The sequence below is a fragment of the Bufo gargarizans genome, chromosome 2, assembly GCF_014858855.1.
Source record: "Bufo gargarizans isolate SCDJY-AF-19 chromosome 2, ASM1485885v1, whole genome shotgun sequence".
Taxonomy (NCBI): Eukaryota; Metazoa; Chordata; class Amphibia; order Anura; family Bufonidae; genus Bufo; species Bufo gargarizans.
The window spans coordinates 123,940,621-123,959,333 of NC_058081.1; the positions used below are offsets into that span (position 1 = coordinate 123,940,621).

Below are 18,713 nucleotides of genomic sequence, written 5' to 3' on the forward strand. Positions count from 1 at the left end.
AAAAATGGCCCTAGTAAGCCCCTAGCTCCTAGGCCCCTGACTTCCAGGTGATCACTATATAGATCTATGTGTTTTTGACTCATTATAAAAGTATATTCTAAATATATCGCACCCCTCTTTGTATCACACATATCGATAGTACACCTATACTAGTCCTTAAAAGGACTTTTGTGGCCCTATTAGCTAGCGTCTCTAACAGCCTGTCCCTGCTCCACACAGCAACCTCTCCCTACACTGGCAAAACACTGAATGTAAAATGGCGGCCAGATCAGGTTTATTTATAAGGTAGGGGGTATGTCCATGTGCTGAAATGTCTCAATTGGCTGTCCTGTACCACCTGAAGGATGTGTCATGGGTCAAAGTTCTTCATAATGTAAAAGAAAATGGCGGGCGCGAATTTCTCCATATGTTCGCATGTTCGGCGAATCGCGAACACGCAAAGTTTGCCGGGCGAACCGCAAGGCCATCTCTAATCACTGTTACTTTATTTCCAGATGTGTCATTGTTTCAGCAATAGATGTTTTTATCCTCTGAAAATCCAGTTTATTTGGTATGCAAATGAGCCAGTAAGGTGTCCAAAGGGGCGTCACTCTTGCAGGAAGGAGCCCAGACACGCCCCCTGCCACAATGTGTCCACCCTCAAAAGATTTAAAATCCCGCCCCAGGTCCTCTAAACCACGCCCCTGATCGGTTTAGGCCACTCCTGAGCTGACACGGATTGAAAAAATGAAGGTAAAATTCAACTTCTGTCAGCTGCAGGGGTGGGAGGGAGGGTGACTTTCTCCCTGCAGATCACACTCAGACAGCACAGTGCTGCTGTCTTAGAGTGAGCTGTTCAAACTGACACTTCCCTGATCCAGTAAATCCACTGTTAAGGGGGCGGGCCCCTGTGGAGGTCACTGTCAAGGGAGTGGTATGCTCTGAAAGTCACTGTTAAAGGGGAAGGCTGCTGTAAAGGTCAAAGTTAAGGTGGTGTGCTGCTGTGGAGGTCCAATTTTAAGGGATGGGGCACTGTGGGGGGGTCAGTGTTAAGGTCTGGGGGGCTGTGGGGGTCACTGTTTTGGTGGCGGGGTGCTGTAGATGTCACTGTTATAGTGGACAGTGTTGATATCTTTTAACGACACACACAAACATTAAATAAAAAAGATTAAATATACCCGAGTGAAGCCGGCTCCTTCTGCTAGTACTGTATAAATATCAATTTGTGCAACAATGAATGTTTTTGGCAAACACAGACAGACAGTGAGGCACCTCAAGATTATCTGCTGTCTATAGAACCTCCATAAGACTCGAAAAGTAATGTGGGCTACTTGCCCATAGAAAGGACCATTACAGTTACTCTGTAATACAGTACATTCATTGAAGTTGTCAAAAACATAGAATGGACACTGTGATATCTCCATTAAATGGGATCTCCAGGATTTACTATACATATCGTTGATCTATCCTCAGGAGAGGTCATCAACATGAGATCGGCAGGGGTCTAACTCCTGAGACTCCTGCTGATAGCTGTTTAAAGCGGCTACGGTGCTTTAAGGCCTCTTCCTAGGCCATGTGCCGTCAAATTCATCAGTCACAGGGTGTAGGCACAGCTCAGGCCTATTCAAGTTAATGGGCCTGAGCTATAATACCAAGCACAGCCACTATACAATGTACTGCACTGTGCTTGATAAGCTGAGAGTAGGCCATGTGGCTGATGGGAGCACTGCAGCCTCCTCAAACAGCTGATTGGTGGCAGTGCTGGAGAATGTGTCATCAATATGTAAATTCCGGAGAAGCCCTTCAGGAACTCAGGGTTGAAATTCAACAGCATGTTCTATATTAAGATATCTGACCTTCAACCTCCCATCTGACAGGAAACAGTTCTCCTCTAAGTTGGAGGGACTTTTATGAGGGACCTGTGCAGAGGTCATGTACAAGGAAAAAATAGATAAGCTTGGACAATCATCTATTGTGAATGGTGGATCCTGTCTTATCTATACACAGAAGTGATATCATTACAGGCAGGAATAGAATGACAGATAAGCAAATAACTGCAGTAAAGTGATCAGTAAAGACCAAGAAGTAGCCCCTGTTATTAGGCTTAGTGGCCAGTTCAAAAACTGTAGAATTTTATGTTTTTTGTTTAAATATATATTGACATGAAAAATTCTTTAAAAATGTGTTTAACATAAAAACATGATTTAAACAATAGGGAATCTTCTGATGGCACATTCTGATGGCAAACAAAATGATATGGCACGATCACCTAGTTGTGCACCAAATGAACCAGCACTCGAGTGGCAGCCTCACAATATGGTGGGCTCACATCTCCTGCTGAAGCCTGACATAGCCATGAACTCTTTGTCAGAGGTTTCCAACAATTTTGACAGGATCCTTCTACATCCAGTCTTTATGGGGACAGACTGAGTTGTACTATAAATCTAATGGGCTCATTTTCCGAGTGATGGTCAACACCAGCTTAGTCAAGCAAAGTGCACTTTTCTCTCTATGTAGAAATTGCATATTTTGACCTCAGAGCAGCTGATGGAGTAGTCAGGGTCAGTAATGGGCCACTGAACAGTCATTGTTATATCTATACTAAAACTTGTTCTCAGAAGCCCAAAATACATAAAGCACTCTTTAGACACTTTGTAAAACAAGTCACACTATAATGATATCTGTGAAGTGGACCCTGTAATAGACTCACCTGATCAGGATGATAACAGATGGCGTTTGGGCCATTGCTCCAATCATGCTGCAAACACACATTACACATAGGAATGTGAGAAACGCTTCCTGACATCCAGGGCTGGGACATTTTCCAGGAATCACAGTATTATTCTCCACGGGGACAGATGTAACACATAAACAGCCAGTGAAATTCTATATAAAAAAGTACAAGGGTTATTCAAGGTTTGGAAGATATTTTTATTAAATGCACCAATTTCTGGAAATGCTGTCAAGTTCAGCTACCATCTTCTAATTAAAAGTAGACATTGTTGTCTTGGACATTTACTGTGCTTCATTGTGCACACATGTAGAAAATACATCCCATTAATAACATGTCACTATGGAAGTGAAAAAGATGTGTATGTCTATACATATAATACTAGATGCCAGTAAGTGCTGTCCTCCACCTTGTAAACAAACATCATTTATATTACTCATGTTTAGTCAACATAGCCCAAGACAATCTTTGTTCAGTTTTTGTAAAAAAAAAAAGCAATTCGTCAGTATGATAGTAACACAGCACCACTAGTTAACAGCAGACTTAAACTGCAACGGACTTCTGTATTCAGAACCAGAATCGACTAGGAATGACCTAACAAGAACATCCTAACTAACTATCTGACTAATACCATTTAATTTACATTGAAACTTCCTATTTTAATTCTTAAAAATGAAAACTGTAAAGTTCTAACTGGAAGACTAAAGTAAGGAACAAAAAGGCTAGCTTGTAAAATTTTAGAAAAAGGGGCTTTTGGCATGTTACACACATGGACAAAATTGTTGGTTCCCTTTCGTTACAGAAAGTAAAACCCACAACGGTCACTGAAACTGATAAAAGTAATAATGAGCACAAATATACTGAAAAGCAGCTAACGAAAAACAGGCATTGCTTTTGAATTGTGGTTCAACAGAATAATTTATAAAACAAACTAATGAAACTGGTCTGGACAAAAATGATGGTACCTTTAACTTAGTATTTTGTTGTACCTCCTTTTGAGGCAATCACTGCAATCAAGTAATTTCTGTAACTCTTAGGGCTCATGCACACGACCGTATGCCCTCCGAGACATACGGTTCGTAAGCTGGCCATATTTCCCGGAGCGGCATACATCGTGCGAAAGGGAAGGCACAGCATTATAGGTTAGTATGATACTGTGCGCATCGGGCTGCCCGCGGGACTATTGTCCTGCACTGATATAATCATATGAGAGCAGGACAGTAGTCCAGCAGGCGGCCTGATGCGCACGGTATCATAGTAACCTATGATGCTGTGTGCTTCCGTGCACACAATGTATGCTGCTCTGGGACATATGGCCCCCTCACGGACCATATGTCTAGAAAGGCGTACGGTCATGTGCATGAGCCCTTAGTGAGACTATTGCTCCTGTGCATGTTTCATCTCCTTCCACAGATGTTTAATAGGATTTAGATCAGGCCTCATAGAAGACCACTTCAGAATAGTCCAATGCTTTCCTCTTAGCCATTCTTGGATGTTTTTAGCTGTTTGTTTTGGGTCATTATCCTGTTGGAGGACCCATAACCTGCGACTAAGACCAAGCTTTCTGACACTGGGCAGCACATTTTGCTTCATGCCTTGATAGTCTAAGATTTTATTGTACCCTGCACAAATTCAAGATACCCTGTGCTACTGTATATGCAGCAAAGCAGCCCCAAAACATAATTGAGCCTCCTCCATTTTCCACAGCAGGTACAATGTCCTTTTCTTTGTATGCCTTATTTTTGCATCTGTGGACATAGAGGTCATGTGATTTGTCAAAAAGATCCAGTTTTGTCTTATGTGTTCATAGAACATTCTCTCTGAAGCTTTGTGGCTTGTCAATATGCATTTTGGCAAATTCTAATCTCACTTTTTTATGATTTACTTCCAACAGTGGTTTCCTCCTGTGTAATTTTCCATTAAGTTCACTTTGGCCAAGACAGCGTTGGATGGTGCAATCTGACACTGTTTTACACTGACCTTGAAGTTCACTTCTAATCATTTTGGAAGCTGTTCTGGGCTTTTTAGTTACCGTTAGAGATGAGCAAATGTTTCAAAATTTCTGTTTGGCCGGTTCGCGGAATTTTTCGGAAAAATTTGTTTCAAACCAAATTTATTTAAAGAATGGCTATTTCCAGGCTGCAGAAAGCCTTTATACGGGTGTAGAACACTGTGCCTTGCAGTAACACGCATAGGGAGTCTGCTGTGGTAGTGATACAATACTGTGAGTCAGTATGACAAGCACATGACAGGTGTTGCTCCTAGAATCACTGCACACTTCACTTATTTGGGCAGTTACGGGGCCATAACTGACCAGTTAGCATCAAGAAGAAGCGCACTCCTTTTGCACCGTCTTCAGCTGATTCCCGGACAGAGTGGAGAGGGTGTCAGCAGTAAGTTTGTGTTGACGTCACTAATTATTTTGCCCTTCCTCTGATCCGTCAGAACAATAAAACCCCTTTTTTTTTTTTATCCCATCTGCCTTTACTCTATCAGCATTTGGTCAGTAATCCATCAGTATTGCTAAAGTAAAAAAAAAAACAGGAGTGGATCTAAAATGAGACAACTATCTCTTTTCTTTGGTCCATGTTCAGTGTGATACAAGCCATCATACCAAACAGCACAGTGACTTCTTTTCACTCTTCAAATAGGCAGACTGAGTAATTACAAGTTTGAAGACACCTGTGATGCTAATTACAGGACACATCTTAGTAAACATGTCACCATGGTCAAATTATTTTCTGTGTTTTCTAAGGGTACCATCAATTTTGTCCAGGCCAGTTTCTTTCTTTTTTTAATAATTATTCTGTTTACAATTCAAAAGTAATGTCTGATTTTCAGTAAATTTTAATTTATAATCACTTTTGTCAGTTTCAAATTATTTCAGTGACCATTGTGGGTTAGCAGAAAGGTACCAACAATTTTGTCCATGTGTGTAAATCAGAACCTAAAGCCTCTAATGGCTACTGTTTTGGGAACCACAGCAACTCAGCCACAAGGTAGCAGATCACGTAAAGCGGGGTCATTGAGTCTTGAGGTGCATGGTTCATAAAAGTCACCAATATGTGCTGACGCAATAACTGCAGAGCTCAAAACCTCCTCTGGCGTTAACATTAGCACAGCACAAATATGTGTGCCGTAAGATTCTAGCATAGGTTTCCATGGCCAAGCAGCTGTATGCAAGACTTAGCAACATGAACAATGCCACACATTGGATGAAGTGGTGTAAAGCACAGCACCACTAGACACTGGAGCAGTGAAAATGTTTTCTGTGGCATGATGAATCATGTTTCTCTATCTGGCAGTTTGATGGATGAGTTAACTGTAAAGTTTGGTGAATGAGGGATAATATTATTGCGTTGTTTTTCAGTTGTTGGCATAGGCCGCTTAATTCCAGTGAAGAGAACTCTATATTTATTTAACTTTTTCTTTATTAATTTTCTCAAAAATTAAGCAACCCAGGTGGCAGGATCTCCGCGTGACACCTATATATGCCGAACGGGAGCCCGTCCGGCCCAGGGACCGAAGACCCCTGAATTCCCAGTATAACCTCCTGTAACTCCCCTAACTGAAGAGGGGAGTTCAGGAGAGTGGAGAAAGATTCAGACAGTACTAGGAGCTCGATTTGTTCCAAAAAGTCATCTATGAGGGTCTCTGTATCCTCTGCCTCAGAGCGATATAGATTGTTGAAATATTTTACAAATTCTCCCTCAATTTCTACTGCAGTGTCTAATTTATGACCATCACAGGTTTGAATTTGTCTGATCTTTGGGCGGGCCTTTTGGTTGGATACTATTGAGACTAACAGTTTTCCTGGGGTTCCTGCCTCACAAAACTGATCGTATCCCTGACAAAAACTGTTTATTCTGTGCCCTTTTCGTCATATAGTTTATATACTGGTCATTAGCTGTTTTTAGCTCATCCCGCGTATTTACATCATTGTTTCTGATGATCCTACCTTCTAAGTATTTTACCTTTTCTTCCAATCTGTTTTCTTCTTTAAAAAACTCTGTTCTTTTGGATTTTTTAATGGCGTAGTATAGCCCACGAAGGTATGCCTTCATTGCGTCCCACACAAAATGTATATGTGTTGTACCAATATTTTCTCGCCAAAATTCGGCCAACTCCTTGTTTATCTTCTCTTGATCTTTTATAATGGCTAGCAATGTGGGTTTAATCTAAATGGTCTTACAATGGCCGATTGTCCCCCTATCTTAATGGTTAAAAATATAGGCGAGTGATCTGAGATTCCGTGAATCTCATATTTCATTTTTTAAAATAAGAGCAGTCATATCACTATTGGCCAAGGCGATACCAATTCTGGACATGGCGCTGTATGTCTTACTAAAACATGAAAAGACCGGTTTATTACCATACAGTGCCCGCCAGATGTCCACTAGCCCTGTTTCCTCGCAAAAACCTCGGAGCAGTGACTGCTTTCCCGGACTATATTTTACAGCTTTGGATATTCTATCCAACACGGGATCTAATAAACAGTTAAAGTCCCCGGATACTAACACCGGGCACTGCTCTTTACTATAGACGAACAAGGCCAGATGCCTCAAAACTCTCATAGCAAACGGGGGAGGGATGTAGACAAAAGCCAATATACAATTTTGTCCGTTCCATCGACCATAGAGAAAAATATATCTCCCGTCGGCATCGATCTGATGTTCCAAAGGGATGAAATCAACATCTCTATGGACATATATGGACATATACGCTAACCCCGCCCATTTTTTGGTTAGATAAACGGGGATCTCAGGTGTCGCGTTGGTTTCCAGTAGTGCAATAATTGCTGGAAGGTGTCGAGAGATCAAATCAAAAACTATAACTCGCTTTGTTCTATCCCCGAGCCCGCGTACGTTCCATGTAAAAACTTTGTCATACATGATGTTTTAAGACAAAAATAAAATCGTCCGATGACCCCCAGCGACAGCCGTGATCGTGCCCAAACACATCCCCTCCCACCCCTTTCTGTGGGTTACTTTCTCCTTCTAGCTAGTGATGCCCCAAGAACCCAAGAATAATAGGGATCAAGGGGTCTCCCCCGAATATGGTACCTTACAGTGACTCAATCCAGCCACATAAAGATTGCATACAAAAATTACATACAGGCCCACCGTGCCACGCAGATAAATTGAAGCAATCTATGGAGGTAGTGATTCCCAAGGGTACCCGATACCCAATACAGGCACTTGCATCAGTGGCAACGATGATAACAATCCCTGATGATCAAACAGCTTATTTACAATGCAACAAATGAAACAATTTCAATCAATTAGTGGGTTAATTTGGTTATTTGTTGGTCCCTTGATGGTTTTCCCAGTCTATATTAATTTCTCAGTCAGAGCCGGGGATCAATATATACATTAAGAGTAGGTGATGAGATAGAGGGACCCCCCCTCATAACGCATTGCACCACTCCCGCTGGGCTTCAAAGCTTCAACTGGCACTCCTGTAAAGACTGGTGTTCTTATGGACAATGTGCAATAATAATATCTGGAGACTGGTATTCAACCGCGAATACACCGTAAACAACTAAAGCATTGGCATCAGCAAAAGAAAACACCTCCACGTGACCAGCAGTGAAAGCCATATATATATTCCAACTGATTTCAGTCGGGTAATGAATTATTTTCCACAGTCCCTCCAAGGGGTCGGGTTATTAATGGAGAAAAGGAGATAGAGAGAAGGGGACCTCCGCAGCACGTGGCACCTATCGCCGAGTTGGGCCGAGACAGAGACTCGAGCGATAGGACTTCAGCCCGTGGTCAATCCAGAGATATTAGTCAGTGTTATTATGTTGCCATATCTGTATGGTTCACCAATTTCTGGGTATACCCCAGTTTCCCGGTCCTCGTGAAACCCATACTGGCATATTCCAATATACTGACCCAGATAGGGTGAGACTATACAGAAATAGTGATGAGCGGCAGGGGTCATATTCGAATTCGCGATATTTCGCGAATATTTTTTAGAATATTCGTCGAAAATTCGCGATTTTTTTTCTTGAAAAAAAATCGGCAAGGTAATGATTGTGTAATATGCGAATTTTCGGATTCGAATTTTTATTGCGAATTTTTCAACTTAACAACTATTAGACAAAGAAGATTATAGCACTATATTAGCTAAATTGCTCTATATTCGATTTTTTGAATATTCGCTATATTGCTATAACAGTTTTTTCGAATATTCGTAATATATAGCAATATAGCGAATATTCGAAAAAACGAATATAGAGCAATTTAGCTAATATAGTGCTATAATCTTTTTTTTATAGTTGAAATTTTTTTCCAATCTGAACTTCAGATGAGAAAAAAATTACAACTATTAGACAAAGAATATTATAGCACTATATTAGCTAAATTGCTCTATATTCGTTTTTTTTCGAATATTCGCTATATTTCTATAACTTCGTTTTTTCGAATATTTGTAATATTCTAAAACAAGAATATATAGCAATATAGTGACTATTCGAAAAAATTCGCAATAAAAATTCGAATCAGAAAATTCGAATTACGGAAATTTGCATATTACACAATCATTACCTTGCCATTACCGTGCATTTTTGAATATGACCCGTGCCGCTCATCACTACTCCTAAAGTCAAGTATATTGCAGCCTTCTTATTGGCCCACAAGCTAGAAGCAGGAAGGGATCATGTGTACTGATTTAAAAAAAAAAAAAAAAAATCGGAAAATAATCGGAAAAAAATCGGGAAATTTTTTTAATTTTTTTAAAAAATCGAATATTCGAAATGACGAATATATAACTATATTCGAAATATTAGCGAATTTTCGAAGTACCTATATTCGCGATAAAAATTTGAATATTCGTGATCAACACTATACAGAAAGCAGTTAATAGAATGTTAGTAAAATGTTAATGGCGCCCACAGGCTTACACACTCTCACCGATCTTCAGCCAACCGGCCAGGAGCAAACATCCTCACTCAGCGGGCAGTGCGGTCCCGATTAGAGTTGAGCGAACACCTGGATGTTCGGGTTCGAGAAGTTCGGCCGAACATCCCGGAAATGTTCGGGTTCGGGATCCGAACCCGATCCGAACTTCGTCCCGAACCCGAACCCCATTGAAGTCAATGGGGACCCGAACTTTTCGGCACTAAAAAGGCTGTAAAACAGCCCAGGAAAGAGCTAGAGGGCTGCAAAAGGCAGCAACATGTAGGTAAATCCCCTGCAAATAGGGATGAGCGAACTCGAACTGTATAGTTCGGGTTCGTACCGAATTTTGGGGTGTCCGTGACACGGACCCGAACCCGGACATTTTCGTAAAAGTCCGGGTTCGGGTTCGGTGTTCGTCGCTTTCTTGGCGCTTTTGTGACGCTTTCTTGGCGCTTTTTGAAAGGCTGCAAAGCAGCCAATCAACAAGCGTCATACTACTTGCCCCAAGAGGCCATCACAGCCATGCCTACTATTGGCATGGCTGTGATTGGCCAGAGCACCATGTGACCCAGCCTCTATTTAAGCTGGAGTCACATAGCGCCGCCCGTCACTCTGCTCTGATTAGCGTAGGGAGAGGTTGCGGCTGCGACAGTAGGGCGAGATTAGGCAGATTAACTCCTCCAAAGGACTTGATTAACTGATCGATCTGCAGCTGTGGATCATTGAGCTGCTGATCCTCAATTGCTCACTGTTTTTAGGCTGCACAGACCGTTTGTCAGTCTCATTTTTCTGGGGTGATCGGCGGCCATTTTGTGTCTTGTGGTGCGCCAGCACAAGCTGCGACCAAGTGCATTTAACCCTCAATGGTGTGGTTGTTTTTTGGCTAAAGCCTACATCAGGGTGAAGCTGTCACACCAAGTGCATTTAACCAGCAATAGTCTGTTCATTTTTTGGCCATATACAAAATCAGGGGCAAGCTGCGCCTGTCACCAAGTGCATTTAACCCTCAATGGTGTGGTTGTTTTTTGGCTAAAGCCTACATCAGGGTGAAGCTGTGACACCAAGTGCATTTAACCAGCAATAGTCTGTTCATTTTTTGGCCATATACAAAATCAGGGGCAAGCTGCGCCTGTCACCAAGTGCATTTAACCCTCAATGGTGTGGTTGTTTTTTGGCTAAAGCCTACATCAGGGTGAAGCTGTCACACCAAGTGCATTTAACCAGCAATAGTCTGTTCATTTTTTGGCCATATACAAAATCAGGGGCAAGCTGCGCCTGTCACCAAGTGCATTTAACCCTCAATGGTGTGGTTGTTTTTTGGCTAAAGCCTACATCAGGGTGAAGCTGTCACACCAAGTGCATTTAACCAGCAATAGTCTGTTTATTTTTTGGCCATATCCCAGTCTAATTCTGTCACTAAATCCATACCGGTCACCCAGCGCCTAAATACTAGGCCTCAAATTTATATCCAGCTAAATCTGTCCCTAGTGCTGTAGCTGGGCGAGTTATTTAGTGTCCGTTCAAGCACATTTCTTGTTCTGGGTTGAAATACAATTCCCAATTTAGCAATTTCATAATTTAGTGGTTCCTGCTATATCAGAGCTATTTGAAATCTATCCCAAAAAGGGTATAATATTGAAGGTGCACATTGGGTCATTCAGAATAACTTCACACACACCCGCTACTGTGTATTTCCAAGTCTAATTCTGTCACTAAACCCATACCTGTCACCCAGCGCCTAAATACTAGGCCTCAAATTTAAATCCCTCTAAATCTCTCGTTACCGCTGTACTGTTGTTGCTGGGCAAGATATTTAGTGTCCGTCAAAGCACATTTTTTGTTCTGGGTTGAAGTACAATTCCCAATTTAGCAATTTCATAATTTAGTGGTTCCTGCTATATCAGAGCTATTTGGAATCTATCCCTAAAAGGGTATATAATATTGAAGGTGCACATTGGGTCATTCAGAATAACTTCACACACACCCGCTACTGTGTATTTCCAAGTCTAATTCTGTCACTAAACCCATACCTGTCACCCAGCGCCTAAATACTAGGCCTCAAATTTAAATCCCTCTAAATCTCTCGTTACCGCTGTACTGTTGTTGCTGGGCAAGATATTTAGTGTCCGTCAAAGCACATTTTTTGTTCTGGGTTGAAGTACAATTCCCAATTTAGCAATTTCATAATTTAGTGGTTCCTGCTATATCAGAGCTATTTGGAATCTATCCCTAAAAGGGTATATAATATTGAAGGTGCACATTGGGTCATTCAGAATAACTTCACACACACCCGCTACTGTGTATTTCCAAGTCTAATTCTGTCACTAAACCCATACCTGTCACCCAGCGCCTAAATACTAGGCCTCAAATTTAAATCCCTCTAAATCTCTCGTTACCCGCTGTACTGTTGTTGCTGGGCAAGATATTTAGTGTCCGTCAAAGCACATTTTTTGTTCTGGGTTGAAGTACAATTCCCAATTTAGCAATTTCATAATTTAGTGGTTTCTGCTATATCAGAGCTATTTAAAATCTATCCCTAAAAGGGTATATAATATTGAAGGTGCACATAGGGTCATTCAGAATAACTTCACACACACGCTTCTGTGCATTTCCAAGTCTAATTCTGTCACTAAATCCATACCGGTGACCCAGCGCCTAAATACTAGGCCTCAAATTTATATCCCGCTAAATCTCTCGTTACCCGCTGTACTGTTGTTGCTGGGCAAGATATTTAGTGTCCGTTCAAGCACATTTTTTGTTCTGGGTTGAAATACAATTCCCAATTTAGCAATTTCATAATTTAGTGGTTCCTGCTATATCAGAGCTATTTGAAATCTATCCCAAAAAGGGTATATAATATTGAAGGTGCACATTGGGTCATTCAGAATAACTTCACACACACCCGCTACTGTGTATTTCCAAGTCTAATTCTGTCACTAAACCCATACCTGTCACCCAGCGCCTAAATACTAGGCCTCAAATTTAAATCCCTCTAAATCTCTCGTTACCGCTGTCCTGTTGTAGCTGGGAAAGTTATTTAGTGCCCGTCAAAGCACATTTTTTGTTCTGGGTTGAAGTACAATTCCCAATTTAGCAATTTCATAATTTAGTGGTTCCTGCTATATCAGAGCTATTTGAAATCTATCCCAAAAAGGGTATATAATATTCAAGGTGCACATTGGGTCATTCAGAATAACTTCACACACACGCTTCTGTGCATTTCCAAGTCTAATTCTGTCACTAAATCCATACCGGTCACCCAGCGCCTAAATACTAGGCCTCAAATTTATATCCCGCTGAATTTGAATACAATACATTGGGCCAAATAATATATTTGTTGTTGTGGTGAACCATAACAATGAGAAAAACATCTAGTAAGGGACGCGGACGTGGACATGGTCGTGGTGGTGTTAGTGGACCCTCTGGTGCTGGGAGAGGACGTGGCCGTTCTGCCACATCCACACGTCCTAGTGTACCAACTACCTCAGGTCCCAGTAGCCGCCAGAATTTACAGCGATATATGGTGGGGCCCAATGCCGTTCTAAGGATGGTAAGGCCTGAGCAGGTACAGGCATTAGTCAATTGGGTGGCCGACAGTGGATCCAGCACGTTCACATTATCTCCCACCCAGTCTTCTGCAGAAAGCGCACAGATGGCGCCTGAAAACCAACCCCATCAGTCTGTCACATCACCCCCATGCATACCAGGGAAACTGTCTCAGCCTCAAGTTATGCAGCAGTCTCTTATGCTGTTTGAAGACTCCGCTGGCAGGGTTTCCCAAGGGCATCCACCTAGCCCTTCCCCAGCGGTGAAAGACATAGAATGCACTGACGCACAACCACTTATGTTTCCTGATGATGAGGACATGGGAATACCACCTCAGCATGTCTCTGATGATGACGAAACACAGGTGCCAACTGCTGCGTCTTTCTGCAGTGTGCAGACTGAACAGGAGGTCAGGGATCAAGACTGGGTGGAAGACGATGCAGGGGACGATGAGGTCCTAGACCCCACATGGAATGAAGGTCGTGCCACTGACTTTCACAGTTCGGAGGAAGAGGCAGTGGTGAGACCGAGCCAACAGCGTAGCAAAAGAGGGAGCAGTGGGCAAAAGCAGAACACCCGCCGCCAAGAGACTCCGCCTGCTACTGACCGCCGCCATCTGGGACCGAGCACCCCAAAGGCAGCTTCAAGGAGTTCCCTGGCATGGCACTTCTTCAAACAATGTGCTGACGACAAGACCCGAGTGGTTTGCACGCTGTGCCATCAGAGCCTGAAGCGAGGCATTAACGTTCTGAACCTGAGCACAACCTGCATGACCAGGCACCTGCATGCAAAGCATGAACTGCAGTGGAGTAAACACCTTAAAACCAAGGAAGTCACTCAGGCTCCCCCTGCTACCTCTTCTGCTGCTGCCGCCTCGGCCTATTCTGCTGCTGCCGCCTCGGCCTCTTCCTCCGCCTCTGGAGGAACGTTGGCACCTGCCGCCCAGCAAACAGGGGATGTACCACCAACACCACCACCACCACCTCCGTCACCAAGCGTCTCAACCATGTCACACGCCAGCGTTCAGCTCTCCATCTCACAAACATTTGATAGAAAGCGTAAATTCCCACCTAGCCACCCTCGATCCCTGGCCCTGAATGCCAGCATTTCTAAACTACTGGCCTATGAAATGCTGTCATTTAGGCTGGTGGACACAGACAGCTTCAAACAGCTCATGTCGCTTGCTGTCCCACAGTATGTTGTTCCCAGCCGGCACTACTTCTCCAAGAGAGCCGTGCCTTCCCTGCACAACCAAGTATCCGATAAAATCAAGTGTGCACTGCGCAACGCCATCTGTAGCAAGGTCCACCTAACCACAGATACGTGGACCAGTAAGCACGGCCAGGGACGCTATATCTCCCTAACTGCACACTGGGTAAATGTAGTGGCAGCTGGGCCCCAGGCGGAGAGCTGTTTGGCGCACGTCCTGCCGCCGCCAAGGATCGCAGGGCAACATTCTTTGCCTCCTGTTGCCACCTCCTCCTTCTCGGCTTCCTCCTCCTCTTCTTCCACCTGCTCATCCAGTCAGCCACACACCTTCACCACCAACTTCAGCACAGCCCGGGGTAAACGTCAGCAGGCCATTCTGAAACTCATATGTTTGGGGGACAGGCCCCACACCGCACAGGAGTTGTGGCGGGGTATTGAACAACAGACCGACGAGTGGTTGCTGCCGGTGAGCCTCAAGCCCGGCCTGGTGGTGTGTGATAATGGGCGAAATCTCGTTGCAGCTCTGGGACTAGCCAATTTGACGCACATCCCTTGCTTGGCGCATGTGCTGAATTTGGTGGTGCAGAAGTTCATTCACAACTACCCCGACATGTCAGAGCTGCTGCATAAAGTGCGGGCCGTCTGTTCGCGCTTCCGGCGTTCACATCCTGCCGCTGCTCGCCTGTCTGCGCTACAGCGTAACTTCGGCCTTCCCGCTCACCGCCTCATATGCGACGTGCCCACCAGGTGGAACTCCACCTTGCACATGCTGGACAGACTGTGCGAGCAGCAGCAGGCCATAGTGGAGTTTCAGCTGCAGCACGCACGGGTCAGTCGCACTACAGAACAGCACCACTTCACCACCAATGACTGGGCCTCCATGCGAGACCTGTGTGCCCTGTTGCGCTGTTTCGAGTACTCCACCAACATGGCCAGTGGCGATGACACCGTTATCAGCGTTACAATACCACTTCTATGTCTCCTTGAGAAAACACTTAGGGCGATGATGGAACAGGAGGTGGCCCAGGAGGAGGAGGAGGAGGATGAGGAAGAGGGGTCATTTTTAGCACTTTCAGGCCAGTCTCTTCGAAGTGACTCAGAGGGAGGTTTTTTGCAACAGCAGAGGCCAGGTACAAATGTGGCCAGCCAGGGCCCACTACTGGAGGACGAGGAGGACGAGGATGAGGAGGAGGTGGAGGAGGATGAGGATGAAGCATGGTCACAGCGGGGTGGCACCCAACGCAGCTCGGGTCCATCACTGGTGCGTGGCTGGGGGGAAAGGCAGGACGATGACGATACGCCTCCCACAGAGGACAGCTTGTCCTTACCCCTGGGCAGCCTGGCACACATGAGCGACTACATGCTGCAGTGCCTGCGCAACGACAGCAGAGTTGCCCACATTTTAACCTGTGCGGACTACTGGGTTGCCACCCTGCTGGATCCACGCTACAAAGACAATGTGCCCACCTTACTTCCTGCACTGGAGCGTGATAGGAAGATGCGCGAGTACAAGCGCACGTTGGTAGACGCGCTACTGAGAGCATTCCCAAATGTCACAGGGGAACAAGTGGAAGCCCAAGGCCAAGGCAGAGGAGGAGCAAGAGGTCGCCAAGGCAGCTGTGTCACGGCCAGCTCCTCTGAGGGCAGGGTTAGCATGGCAGAGATGTGGAAAACTTTTGTCAACACGCCACAGCTAACTGCACCACCACCTGATACGCAACGTGTTAGCAGGAGGCAACATTTCACTAACATGGTGGAACAGTACGTGTGCACACCCCTCCACGTACTGACTGATGGTTCGGCCCCATTCAACTTCTGGGTCTCTAAATTGTCCACGTGGCCAGAGCTAGCCTTTTATGCCTTGGAGGTGCTGGCCTGCCCGGCAGCCAGCGTTTTGTCTGAACGTGTATTCAGCACGGCAGGGGGCGTCATTACAGACAAACGCAGCCGCCTGTCTACAGCCAATGTGGACAAGCTGACGTTCATAAAAATGAACCAGGCATGGATCCCACAGGACCTGTCCGTCCCTTGTCCAGATTAGACATTAACTACCTCCCCATAACCATATATTATTGGACTCCAGGGCACTTCCTCATTCAATCCTATTTTTATTTTCATTTTACCATTATATTGCGATGCTACCCAAAGTTGAATGAACCTCTCCTCTGCCTGTGTGCTAGGCCTAAATATATGCCAATGGACTGTTGCAGTGGTGGCTGACATGAAGCCTGATTCTCTGCTATGACATGCAGACTAATTCTCTGCTGACATGAAGCCAGATTGTCTGTTACGGGACCTCTCTCCTCTGCCTGGGTGCTGGGCCTAAATTTATGACAATGGACTGTTGCAGTGGTGGCTGACGTGAAGCCTGATTCTCTGCTATGACATGCAGACTGATTCTCTGCTGACATGAAGCCAGATCCTCTGTTACGGGACCTCTCTCCTCTGCCTGGGTGCTGGGCCTAAATTTATGACAATGGACTGTTGCAGTGGTGGCTGACGTGAAGCCTGATTCTCTGCTATGACATGCAGACTGATTCTCTGCTGACATGAAGCCAGATCCTCTTTTACGGGACCTCTCTCCTCTGCCTGGGTGCTGGGCCTAAATTTATGACAATGGACTGTTGCAGTGGTGGCTGACGTGAAGCCTGATTCTCTGCTATGACATGCAGACTGATTCTCTGCTGACATGAAGCCAGATCCTCTTTTACGGGACCTCTCTCCTCTGCCTGGGTGCTGGGCCTAAATTTATGACAATGGACTGTTGCAGTGGTGGCTGACGTGAAGCCTCATTCTCTGCTATGACATGCAGACTGATTCTCTGCTGACATGAAGCCAGATCCTCTGTTACGGGACCTCTCTCCTCTGCCTGGGTGCTGGGCCTGAATATATGCCAATGGACTGTTGCAGTGGTGGGTGACGTGAAGCCTCATTCTCTGCTATGACATGCAGACTAATTCTCTGCTGACATGAAGCCAGATTGTCTGTTACGGGACCTCTCTCCTCTGCCTGTGTGTGTGCTGGGCCTAAATATATGCCAATGGACTGTTGCAGTGGTGGCTGACGTGAAGCCTCATTCTCTGCTATGACATGCAGACTGATTCTCTGCTGACATGAAGCCAGATCCTCTGTTACGGGACCTCTCTCCTCTGCCTGGGTGCTGGGCCTAAATTTATGACAATGGACTGTTGCAGTGGTGGCTGACGTGAAGCCTGATTCTCTGCTATGACATGCAGACTGATTCTCTGCTGTCATGAAGCCAGATTGTCTGTTACGGGACCTTTCTCCTCTACCTGGGTTCTGGGCCTAAATTTATGAAAATTGACTCTTACAGTGGTGGGTGACGTGAAGCCTGATTCTCTGCTATGATATGAAGACTGATTCTCTGCTGACATGAAGCCAGATTGTCTGTTACGGGACCTTTCTCCTCTGCCTGGGTTCTGGGCCTAAATTTATGAAAATTGACTCTTACAGTGGTGGGTGACGTGAAGCCTGATTCTCTGCTATGATATGAAGACTGATTCTCTGCTGACATGAAGCCAGATTGTCTGTTACGGGACCTTTCTCCTCTGCCTGGGTTCTGGGCCTAAATTTATGAAAATTGACTCTTACAGTGGTGGGTGACGTGAAGCCTGATTCTCTGCTATGATATGAAGACTGATTCTCTGCTGACATGAAGCCAGATTGTCTGTTACGGGACCTTTCTCCTCTGCCTGGGTTCTGGGCCTAAATTTATGAAAATTGACTCTTACAGTGGTGGGTGACGTGAAGCCTGATTCTCTGCTATGATATGAAGACTGATTCTCTGCTGACATGAAGCCAGATTGTCTGTTACGGGACCTTTCTCCTCTGCCTGGGTTCTGGGCCTAAATTTATGAAAATTGACTCTTACAGTGGTGGGTGACGTGAAGCCTGATTCTCTGCTATGATATGAAGACTGATTCTCTGCTGACATGAAGCCAGATTGTCTGTTACGGGACCTTTCTCCTCTGCCTGGGTTCTGGGCCTAAATTTATGAAAATTGACTCTTACAGTGGTGGGTGACGTGAAGCCTGATTCTCTGCTATGATATGAAGACTGATTCTCTGCTGACATGAAGCCAGATTGTCTGTTACGGGACCTTTCTCCTCTGCCTGGGTTCTGGGCCTAAATTTATGAAAATTGACTCTTACAGTGGTGGGTGACGTGAAGCCTGATTCTCTGCTATGATATGAAGACTGATTCTCTGCTGACATGAAGCCAGATTCTCTGTTACGGGACCTCTCTCCTCTGCCTGGGTGCTGGGCCTAAATTTATGACAATGGACTGTTGCAGTGGTGGCTGACGTGAAGCCTGATTCTCTG

At 44.8% G+C, this 18,713-nt stretch overlaps 1 protein-coding gene across 1 annotated transcript in view; it reads right to left on the minus strand.

Moving 5' to 3' along the window:
* SLCO3A1 (solute carrier organic anion transporter family member 3A1) overlaps positions 1 to 18,713 on the minus strand; it is a 209,821-nt gene that overhangs the window by 78,562 nt on the left and 112,546 nt on the right. The window contains exon 8 of the mRNA XM_044277035.1: positions 2,690 to 2,865. Within this exon, the coding sequence (XP_044132970.1) occupies positions 2,690 to 2,865 (176 nt within the window). The remainder of the gene's footprint in view (positions 1 to 2,689; positions 2,866 to 18,713) is intronic.